Genomic DNA, 11,971 nt, shown 5'->3' on the forward strand with positions numbered 1-11,971 from the left:
TCAAACTGGGCATTATCAACAAAAACTGCATTTAAAAAGAAAATGCAGACAATTTGTATGGGTATTATAAAACTTTATTGTTCATTCTCTTATTTTTAACCCTTCCCAAACAATGAGAGTAAATGACGAAGGTGAAAAGGGACACAGACAACATAACCTTCGGGAAATATTGATCATAAAGAAAATAGAATAAATCAACACAAAAAGTCAGTTCACCAATAAGAAGAAAGCTTTCAATGGTTCTTGAAATGTAATATGCATCTATTCTGCCCCAAGTATGCACACCTGAATGAAAACAAAAGTACTATTATACAAAACCTTGAGAGCTTATCTGAAAATGAATGATAAATAAAAAGGTAATAATTTCTTTTGATTTTATTACTGTCAATATTGTAAGTGTGAATAAATATCTTTTTTTTTACCACAAAGATCAAATCTTTCATTTCATAAAAAAATTTCCAATTACAATTTTTAATCTCGTTTTTATTAGTATGAACCTGGAAATCAAAAAAATCAACAAGCGCCGTAAGTTTAAGGGAACAATTACTCTTTACAGTTGCTTCTCGCCAGACAGAATATGCAAAGAGGAGGGAAAAGCAGACATAATGTCTAGAAGAGGGCGTTATAGTCAGGTAGTGTCTATCAGGTGTGCAGAACTGTTCTGGTGCTGCTCCACTGCTTCTGCTCTTTACATCTGATCTCTGAGCTTGGCGAGCCTTTGAGACAGTTCGTCCTGCGAGCAAGAAACAGTTTAAGGAAGTAAAGATGAGAGCATATTTTACTTTTAGCTTAACATTTATAAGTGACAATCATATTATAATTTAGTTTTCTTATAAAACAAACACTTAATTGTTTAGATTTAACAAGCAAACATGACAGAATACCTGCTCTGCAGAGGCTACGCTGGTACCCACAGATCCTGTCTGTCCTTGAGGGAGTTCCATGTTCAGGTCCAACCTGAACAGAAAGCAAAAGCTTAACCATCATATATAGGCCTGTCATAATAATCAATAAATTAATTAATCTCATGATAAATTAAAACAAACTCAATTATTTCCATTGGCATTTCTCTTTTTTTCTCTCTTTCTACCAAAACACAGATGATAAAAGTCTTCAGTTTGGTGCTTTGGTCTCAACTAGCCCTTTTTTTGTTTACAAAAACTTAAAAGTCTATTTTAGTTGTTGTTTTGTTTATTTATTTTGGATATTTAAAATGTCGTCCAGTTCCAGTGTAAGTTAGAATTTAAAGTTTATCGATCTTTTAGAATGTGCTCTTGCATTATTATTATTATTATTATGTCATTACCATTATAGTACTTAAAAATAGTTTCAAAACAACAATGTTATCGTTTATCGCAATAGCTTCTGGAACAATTTATAGCCCAGCAGAATTTGTTATTGCGACAGGCTTAATTATACTCATAAGACTCACCTAAACATCCACAAATAACATCAAAACACAATATATCACTGAAAAAATGAATGAACACAATGCGATTTCATTTATCCGACAAATAATATTAGAATGAGTGGTTACCCTGCTTCATCTGCCATTTCATGCAGCAACGACTCCACTTGATTCTGTAACACACATTACATATTACATTCCTGCAAGCAGTTCTTAAACGGACCGCGAGAAAAAGCCGAGCAGAGAAAGTCACCTGTGGTGTTGTGAGAGTCGTCGTGCTGCTCATGGTGTCTTCCATCTGAGCAGTCTGGACGTCCAGAGTTTCAAACTGATGTTCAAATTTGTCCATGAGAGCTGAAATCTACAACAAAAAAAGCACCGCCAAAGTTTAAAATATGTTACTTTCATTAAAATGCATGACTATATACCATTTAGTTGGCGATACCTTTTCGAGATTCATACTCTTCAGAGTGGCATCCATGCCTTTCACCACTCCGGCCATAGATTTTGTGACCTGTGAGATAAAACCAAAGAAAAAGCTGCCATTATTTTTGCCACATGGATGTGGAGACGTTAACTGAAGCAGCGTGCGGCGCACCTGGTTCATTGTAACCGCCGTCTGGACTCTCGCTGCCACGGCGTCGACTCGGGCACTCATCCTCAGGAAGTTCACAGACTGATTCTTCTGTCTGATGGCGTTCTCTGCGTGGATCCTCGCCACTTCCATGTTCCCCTTCTGGATGGCCTGAAGACAACAAAAACTTTGATGAAGCTCTCAATAGCCGACGTTGACAGCTGGCCTGATGAGTGAAACACAGCTTACCTTCTTGACTTTTGCCTTCTCTAATTTTTCCTCTTTGTCACATTTCTTTGAATTTCTTTGTAGCTCTTTGGCAGCAAACTTTAGATTGAAGAGATTTTCTGAGAAACAAAGTTAAAGAACAACAACACAAAGCAGGAGGACGAGCAGAAAAAAAATCTATTTTATTGATTGCCCTGACCACTGATTGGGCCACTGGAATCTAAAATCTCTAATTTTGTCCCATCACTGAAAGGACCAAAATAGGCTAAAACAGGTTGGACTGAGAACATAACTCAGAGAGGAAGTTAACAAAGAAGAAAGAAACCTCAAAGTTGGATATTTTCGATATCAGTGAGGTGTTTGAAAATCAATTCACATAAAGAATAAAAGTTATAAGAAGCTTCTTAAGAGAAAACTGTATTTTCGTTCAGTCATTTCATTTGTTTAAGCTGCCACAACAGGGAGGAAGTCTTCAGATAAGATTCTTAAAGATAAGATTCTTAAATGTCAATCTGACAACTATTTTGTTTTGAAATAATGTTGAAATCCTGTTTAAGTTGCAAGGCTATGCAACAGACTTGTTTGACAGAGGATATTGCTGAATTTGTAGATTGCAGATTGAAACTAGCTTTGTCACGCTAGCTTTTCGACATAATATAAATAATCAACCACAACAAAAGGGTTTCTTCAGGTTCAAATGTTGCTAAAATAAATTAATAAATGCTGAAACAATCAGATCAGCAAACAAGAGCTTTTTCCTCTTACTTATTCAGATGAACAATTATTTGCTTCCAATGGTAAAGCAAGGGGAGAAAACAGCGCAATTATTATTATCACGTATTGGATGTTTAAATTATACTGTGAAGCCATAATTTCTTGTGATCTGAAAAAATTATAAGTTTGAGATGTAAAGCAAAGTTTTGAGGTCTGTTAAAGAACAGATTAACTTGTATGAATTTTCTGTCCCATAAAGTGACTTTTCTAATTGTATTTGTAGATTTTTTAGTGATGTAACTTTGGACAGTTTTTTAAAAATAAGTGTTTTCTGTCTTAATTTTAAGTCTAATGTATCTATTTTATTCCTAGGGCAGGACAAGTTTCAATTTATCAAGAAAGTCAAGTTAAACATCTCTGATCAGTGCATCTTTACATTGTTTTGCAGCATCCACTATGACATCATCCAGCTCTGCATACTGTACAGCATTACGTAATCTGTCCACAAGAGAGCACAATTAGGTGATTTCCCAACTGAAAAACTGCTTTATCGTCTTTTTTTTTTAAATAAAATGAATGAGAACAAAGATTATGTTTGAATTTAGTGAGAACAAACCAACAAATCCCGACTTTCCCCATTACATTCTTATCTGCCAGTTTAGGAAGAATCTCTGAGTAACTGATTAGTAACTGGGTAATCACTAAGTCGTTTATATCCAAACGATAAGCCAAGTTATTATTTTGACCTAAATTTCACACATTTTCGATGACTACAGAATTGGCTTATAGCTTCGTTTTGATAAACACAAACAAAGTTTGTGTTTACCAAACTATACAACTAGTTTACTATCTATTTACAGGCTTTTGTGTGGTTCTCAAAAATATAGAGGTTACCACATAAAACAAATATAAGGATACTACAGGTATCAACTTAAACTGTTGTAGGGAAAACTATAGAAACCACATGATTCAGCTGTGGTGTACGGTATCAAGTTTTATGTTTTCCGATGTTAGCACAGAGGCCTTAAACGCAGCTCTGCCAAAGATTACAGACGCCTGAAGAAATTCAGTAATGTTCAACTTATTAAATAGGCTACTTTATTAAGCTTTCAGTAATGACTGATACACACTGTAACGTCTCAAATGTCAGTGATAAATAAATCTCATATTTTAAAGAAGCTACCGTGTTGCGTTGAAGGCTTTAGCCACTGCCTTCTCTGTCGTTACGCCGCACTTCTCTTCCACTTTCACCGCTTTTAAAGGATACTTTCCATACTCGGCATCTTTAATGGCTTCTTCGGAGACCCAACAATAAAATTCTCGAGAAAAATCCACAGATAAACTGGTCAAAAAAAATAAAAAAAGTTGTTGAACGTTGGCACTCCTCTGTTTCGGTAGAGTTAGCCCTCTTCCGCACTTCCTGGTGTCTCACCAAAATATCAACTACGTCACTGTCACGTGGTGTAGGTATTCCATTCAAACGTCACGAGCGAGATGGCTCCGCCTCTTTCGCCCAAATATGAATGAAAATATACATTTTAAATCAATAAAACAGAGACAAACGCGTTAGAGGAACACGTTAACAGTAAAACTGCGGAAACGCTGACTGAAAACATGAAGGGAATGCGGGCAGCGGGGTGAAAGTGGACGTGCCGCTGCGGTGGGCGGCGAAAGCGCCTGTCTGATGATTAGATTTACTGTGTGGATCGCCGTGGAGAGGGAGGATGACTCACTCCGTCTGATGCGAGGTTCACCCCGCAACAGCTCGGCAGTGCGGTGGCACGCCGGCGGTTCAGGCTGACATGTCCGCTGTACTCCAGCAATACAAGGAAAACTTTATCAAAGTATTAAGCTGCCCCCTTTTCCGAGGTCAGACGGGGTACGGGCTTTGTTTGAAACTTGAGTGTTTCGTCACTTGGTAGTTAGAGTGACCCGTGGAGTCGTGATTCACCGTGAATTTCGTGACGGCTAATTGCCATGGAAACAGTGCTGCTGCGCTGAGAGGAAATTGTCCGTATTAACTTCAGCTTCAACCTTTCCAACAGGGTCGGATAAACCTGTTGGATACCTTAATATATATTTTTTTCCCTATATATTCTTTTGTCTTGGCTTTACTTTTTTTTTTTTGTACTGTAATTTGACAACCAATCAGGTGAGTTCTTATATGTGTTACTGTCTTAGTGCAAACGCAGTTAACATGTTTTTCTTTTGAGTATCTTATCTAGTTTGAGTAAAAATAATCGCTTGGTAATTTGCTAGATGTTGCATATATATCTGTATTAGGCTACATAGATTTTGTTGACATGTTTGTTGACATTCGATAATTTCATTTAGAGAATAAAAACTGCAAGATTGAGAAAAAAAACTAAAACAAAAGTGGGGTCTGCAAAATTCTCAAACCAGAACCTATCAGTACATTATTGTGCTAAATTATATCAAATGCAACAATCTATATGTCAAGTTCACTGGCAGAGGATTTTATGGCCCTGATGCCACGTCAAGTGGTGCTTTTCGGGTTGTTTTTGCGCACATGGAAAGAATCCATGAGAGCCAATGAGTGATGCTTTGTTCAGTGGCTGTATGAGTCATATAGTCTTATCTATAAAGAAGCCAAGTGGCAGAGGAGCAGTCCTGCTGCAGGACCGAGCTGATGTAACCCCTGAGATTCACTAGAGGCTGCTATGGGCCACGAGTCCCGGTGCCCCGGGTGGCTACCTCCCTCCCACTGACTGTATTTGCACGGGTGGAAAACCAAATACTGACACTGACCTCACACAGACTCTCTGTGCAGAAAGAGCTGCTCGTGTGTTAGATTCTCAAACCATACATAGGTGAAAGAATTAGACAGAATTAGCAATGGTGTAGTCTAACAATTTCTTGCAAATAGATGTAATTGAAGGAATTAAAAGAAAAAGAACCTATTAATAGTAACCAATGACTTTCTGTTGCCCCATATAAATATGGGATGACACAGTTGGCTGGATGAGGACTCATGTTTTCCTTGCCAGCATGCACACTCAGCAGGACAATGAGGGAGGCTAAAACAATACGTTAAATATCTCCAAAGCTCACTGCTAGAGAATTACAGCTCTGAGTGGCATTTTGGTTTCACCAAGTCTCCATAAAAATCATCAGACACCATCTACATGCCAAGTAGTTGCATGTAGAAAATAGTATTTTCTGGCATCACTAAGTGTAGGCTGTGAAGTTGCCTATCACAGTTATCACAAACCATTTCTGTAATAAATTGAATCATTATTTGAAAAATTGATTCTGTATTTTCTCAGGTTATCTCAGTTTGATATTAAAATTTGTGATTAGTGTTTTCCGTGACAAAATAAGCAACACCTAAGGAAATATTTGAGGGGAAAGTACTCCCTCCCCACACTCTAAATGTATATATAAATGTATATATACATTCCCATGCTCAAAAAAATAAAGGGAACACTCAAATAACACATCCTAGATCTGAATGAAAGGAATATTCTCATTGAATACTTTGTTCTGTACAAAGTTCCATTTGCACAACAGCAGGTGACATTGATTGTCAATCAGTGTTGCTTCCTAAGTGGACAGTTTGATTTCACAGAAGTTTGATTTACTTGGAGTTATATTGTGTTGTTTAAGTGTTCCCTTTATTTTTTTGAGCAGTATACTTCCATATATTTGAAAATTATGTTTTTCCACGTTTTTCAGTGTGAGATCATTCTACTGTAATAAAACATGGACTATTTTAAGGTAATGACTAATCTTTGCCAGAGGTGCTAATTGTTGAGACTGCAGTGTATATTTAAAATGCTAGAAAGTATAACAAAATAGAAATTAGATAAGGATGCGTACAGGGAATTGCATCCTAATGATACAGACATGGAGCAAAAATTAAAATCTCGCTGTATAAACTGAAAACGACTTCACAAAATGCAAAGACAGTGGTTTTCTAATCCAATTTTGTTTTATAAAAATATCAAACCACTTTTATCAAATGGTCAATGTGTGATACAAATGACAGGCTTCTCTTTTCACAGGTAAGGACAATGGAGCATAAAACTGAAAAGAGGTTCCACAACCTGACCCATGAGCAAGTCGGAGCTCTCGACAAAGTGCTGACTGAGGTGATCCCAATCCACGGGCGAGGAAATTTCCCCACACTGCAGGTGAGAGCCAAAGACATCATCCGTGTGGTGAAAGATCGACTGGTGGAGAGGGACATCCAGGTTAAAGACATACGCCTCAACGGAGCCACCGCCAGCCACGTCCTGGTGAGAGATAACGGCCTGGGCTACAGAGACTTGGACATCATATTCGGAGTAGAGCTGCCCAGGCAGGAGGACTTCCAGGTGATTAAGGAGGTGGTGCTGGGCAGCCTGCGGGACCTCCTCCCATGTGGGGTTAACAGACGGAAGATCACCTGCCTCACTATGAAGGAAGCATATGTGCAAAAGATGGTGAAAGTATTCAATGAGCACGACAGATGGAGCCTGATCTTGCTCTCCAACAACAGATCCAAGACGGTGGGGCTCAGATTCGTTAGCTCCCTCCGGAGGCAGTTTGAATTCAGCGTGGACTCCTTTCAAATAATACTAGATCGCATGCTGGAGTCTTACTGGGAGACTGACAGGAGAGAAGAAGGAAAACTGCCCCTGAATGCCAGGAATTCATCAAAGAGGCACAGCAGCAAAGACAAAAACAAGATACAAGAACAATCGAGCAGTCGTCAAGATGTCAAAGAGGATGCTGAAAAAGATGGAGAGATGGCAGCTAATTCAGGCCCTTCAAGCTCAGATGAAGCCGTTTCTCCATTTGAGTGTAAAGATGAAGATACGGATCATGCAGATGGAAAGTATGAGGCAAAAGGACCTGAGGGAAACAGCCTACAGCAGGTGGAGGATGATGTGGGTGGCTGTGAGGGTGTCCATTCAGAGGTAGACATGTCAGGGGTGTTTGAGCTTTGTGAAGAAAGCACAGAACAAAAAGAACTGTTCGATGGGGATTATCCCTTGGAAGCATCGTCAAAAGCTTTTTTCCCCGATGCAAGAGATCCATTAATGACACGTCCATGTTTAAAACTGCAGACGACTGAAGAAGTGTCAATAATAAACACTGAACCATCAACGTCCGAAGAAATAGCTCATTTTGAAACAAGTACAAAGTTAGAGGTAAACATCATGAACTGCAAGATGGAAAACACCCCAACGCTACAAGATTCCCTCTGTGAATGCTCCTTTCCTCCCCCGGCTAAAAAAACTTGCAGCACATCACAGGACATTGTGCCAGACTACTGCCCTTCTCCGAAACTGCAAAGGAAAATGTCACGGAAGCTGATCAGCCAGCCTGAAAAGTGGTCCTTACTCACGGATGTGTCAGACCTTACAACTCAGCTCTTTTCTCCAATAGAGGTAGTGAAACCTCTTCAGCCAAAACCCCCTGTACCTGATAGCGTAGGCGTTCGTGGCTCAAACGTTTTATGTCCTGAATCAGAACATTTTGAGGGTAAGGACACTCTTACTGTTCCTTCGTACAGTCCAGAACTTACACCTCAGGAAGGTGCAGGCTCGTCTGATTCCCCAGAACAAACCGTGAAGCCAAAACACCTCAAGAAGCCTCCTGATTTAAAGACTCAGAGAACCACGGTTTTAACGCCTCAAGTTGATGATCAAGGTCCTGAACGTCTTGACACTGTTCCAGATATTGTCCCATGTGTCAGTGTAGAAAGTGAGCCTGTTATCACTGTTGAGGCAGAGTGCATGTACGGAGACTTTGAGCAAGCGATGGACCACCTTCGCCAACGCCTCATTGCCACCCACAACCCAGAGGAGATCCGTGGAGGGGGCCTGCTGAAGTACAGCGATCTGCTGGTGAGGAACTTCCAGCCAGCCAGCGAGACTGAAATCAAGTCCTTGGAGCGTTACATGTGCTCCCGCTTCTTTATCGACTTCCCTGACGTAAGCGAGCAGCAGCGTAAGATCGAGGCCTACTTGCAGTGCCACTTCATTGGCAGCGAGGAAGCGAGCAAGTACGACTACCTGATGACCCTGCGGCGCGTGATAGACGAAAGCACGGTGTGTTTGATGGGACATGAGAGGAGACAGACCCTCAATATGATCACTGTCCTTGCTTTGAAGGTTCTGGGGGAGCAGAACGCCATCCCCAACACGGCAAACGTTACTTGCTTTTATCAGCCAGCGCCATACGTGTCAGAGCCAATTTACAACAGCTACTACATCCCTCAGGCCCAACCGCCACTTGTCTACCACCCGTACCCTCTGCATGTTCACATGCAGTCTGGCCTTGTTTAGCCAAAATGGCACGCTGGCATGAAGGCATGCACTTAGCATGGCGCTCTGCAATCAGATGCATACGTGGAAGTTTTAGCAACAACAGGTAACAAAAGTTGCAGTGTTGTTTAAAGTTTTAAAATCCCTCCTGCTTACAACAGATATTGGGTGGTCAGGACTGAGGCGGACTCAGAGGTAAATGTGCATTCTTTTTAAGAAGAGCCCAAGAAAAGAAACACGAGAGCTTGTTGAGAGGATTTCATGAAATCCGAGGGGACCTGCTGTACGGCCGGTCCAGCTCAGTTTTGGAGTACTGGAGTACCCTCCTGCATTGAAGGCATCGTAATATGTCTACATGATAAACACCTTTAACTTATTAAGTGTAATCGTTTGCTTGTTGGCTACAAGGATCTTGAAACCTTGGTCTGGGGAAAAGTTCGAGTCAATTAGTTAATCCTGTGGGGTACAAACACTATAACTGTTTTGTGAATCGTTCGTCTGAACCACATTCAGCGATCCCATGCCTGTGTGCACATTGTTTAGAGATAAGGTGCCGTTTACTGTGGGGTTAGATTAGACCGTGGTGCTTCCATAATGTGGTAAATTATGTATTAGTGGATGTGAATTGTGAACACATCATGTAATAAGGATATAGTAGCTGAAGGCAGTTAGAGAATAAATAAACCAGATTTAACTGAATAAATGTCTTGTACTCTCGCTACAGTTTCTGCAGAAAGGAAAAAAAAACTGAAGTTATAAGCTAATAATTATCTAATCAGAGCGTGTATATAGCAGATTTGATACAATGACTTCTTCCGTGTGTCTCCGATTATGATTGAAAAGACTCTTTCCACTTTTATTGGGACCCTTGGTTAAAGATGCATCAAAAGCTTTAAAATAATTATTCATTAGAAAAATAAAACACATTGAAAGGTTTATTTATTAAGTGTAAGACAACAACAAAAAAAGTGTTGACAAGGAATAATTCCTTGCCCAAACTCACCATTCGGCTGCGCTACTAACAATCCCAAAATATGAATGTCTCTGAAGCATTTTTATCATTTATTCTCTACTTTTAATGAATAAGCCATGACATGTTGTTTAGATGGGCTACGAATAAAGTGTGACAGAGTCCCGATTTTATAAGCCTCTCTTCAAAATGGGGAAAAACAGGAGAAAATGCTATTCAACTTAAAGACAAATGCTTATCTTCAAAAATGCAGAAATTATATGGCTCGATGCTCATTTCAAATCAATCAATGTAACCAGTGCTACTGCAATAAAAAATATATATATATATTTTAAGGCTTTTTATTTATCTTTACAAATGTAAAAATAGCTAATGTGAAATATGTGGGTTAGGTAGAAAACTCCTGCTAATTCATCCTGTTTCAGAAATATCACCTGTGATTTTCTTTAAAAAATGTAAATCAGTTTCTTCTAAAATATTTCACACAATTTATGAGATGAAACTATATTCAAAAATGTGTGTTGTCTGAACTTGTCAGCTGATCTCTGTCTTAGCTGGGTTTGACATGATTTGATTGTGGTTGACAAAAATATATTAAACTTAATCAGAATTAGATAATTACATCTTATTCAAGATGAGCAGGAGTGACTGCAAAGTGATGGATAAAACGGAAATGCTTTTATCTTTTATGAGATTTAACCACGAAGATTCAAACTTTGACAGAGAAAACACATGTCCATAGCTCCAACATCTAAAAAAAATGATATATTCCACTCAAAAGTATCAGATGCAGTGTGGTAAAATGTAGATAAAACATATTTTTAATGCCTTACTTTTTTTTTTTCATATGAAACAAGTTGACAATGTCCAATTCAGCAATTGTTCCTCTCGTCCTTTCTAACCAGTGAGACATTGTGATGTTTTATTGGTCGTTTTTTGTCAGATTTTCTTTGAGCTTCTGCTACGTCTCATTCCTCTTGAGGGAAGAGTCACAGAGATTTGCTGCGATATGAAAGCCTGAATGCATGTTTTTATTCTAACATTTGGAAGGAAATATGCCAATTCTCTGGTGAAGTCAAATCCTTTTCTTCGTCGTCCCCAGACGTATTTTTGCTGGGTGTGAGACATTGCTGCAGTCATGAACGTACGCTGTTTGGGGTTTCTCTGCCTGCTGTCCTGTGCAAGAAAAGAAAAAAAAAAAAAAATTAAAGTGCAGCCGTCGGTTCCTGCACTGTGTCTCATTGTGTGTGTGCAAAGCACTCGTGTTTAGTGTTTGTGATTAACAACAACAAAAAAAGACAAAGTGAAGCACAGGTTAGAGCAGGTAGGTACCCACACTGACACTGAAGCACAACGTAAATGCACTTAGGTATTGTTGAGTATTGACAGTTTTTGACATGCTTGTGATCCTCCAGCTCACTATTGATAATCATAACAATGTGTGTAAGTTGTCCCCCTTGTAGCTTCGATATGGCCGTATTTATCTTTGGGGTTTGTTATGTGTCGTTGGAAAAACTGTTCTTGCAGTAAAGACACTCCGATATTCCTGTTATGAAATCTAGACGCTCAAATTGTTGTCATTGTGTGAATAAATGTAACACAACGGCTCCGTGTCTGGCGTCTTCTCTCAGTGGAACGTGTCTGGCCAACTGTTTTATTTCCTCAAGCTCGGAGGTTTGTTGTTTGGGTAATCGTCTTAATTTTTGCAACAGCCCTGCTTTGGGGAAGCTCAGGTACTTTGCAGCATGTTCAGATGAAATGCACGAAATGTTGCAGACAGATAAACTGGGGCGCTCCAAGAG

General features: G+C 39.3%; 2 protein-coding genes across 2 annotated transcripts; one reads left to right on the forward strand and one right to left on the reverse strand.

The window, feature by feature from the left end:
* Positions 1 to 52: 52 nt before the first annotated feature.
* Positions 53 to 4,351, reverse strand: chmp1b (charged multivesicular body protein 1B). The gene is made up of 8 exons (XM_005806646.3): positions 4,192 to 4,351; positions 2,232 to 2,329; positions 2,007 to 2,153; positions 1,854 to 1,922; positions 1,662 to 1,769; positions 1,538 to 1,581; positions 885 to 957; positions 53 to 733 (listed from the first exon to the last, which is right to left on the reverse strand). Exons 1-8 carry the CDS (start codon positions 4,205 to 4,207, stop codon positions 689 to 691), a joined length of 600 nt encoding a protein of 199 aa, XP_005806703.1. The 5' UTR covers positions 4,208 to 4,351; the 3' UTR covers positions 53 to 688.
* A 69-nt stretch (positions 4,352 to 4,420) lies between these two features.
* On the forward strand, positions 4,421 to 11,775 carry LOC102234199 (putative nucleotidyltransferase FAM46D). The gene is made up of 2 exons (XM_014471608.2): positions 4,421 to 5,076; positions 6,950 to 11,775. The coding sequence occupies exon 2, from the start codon at positions 6,959 to 6,961 to the stop codon at positions 9,218 to 9,220; it is 2,262 nt and encodes a 753-aa protein (XP_014327094.1). The 5' UTR covers positions 4,421 to 5,076; positions 6,950 to 6,958; the 3' UTR covers positions 9,221 to 11,775.
* The last annotated feature ends 196 nt before the right edge of the window (positions 11,776 to 11,971 follow it).

The sequence above is a fragment of the Xiphophorus maculatus genome, chromosome 11 (assembly GCF_002775205.1).
Source record: "Xiphophorus maculatus strain JP 163 A chromosome 11, X_maculatus-5.0-male, whole genome shotgun sequence".
Lineage (NCBI taxonomy): Eukaryota > Metazoa > Chordata > Actinopteri > Cyprinodontiformes > Poeciliidae > Xiphophorus > Xiphophorus maculatus.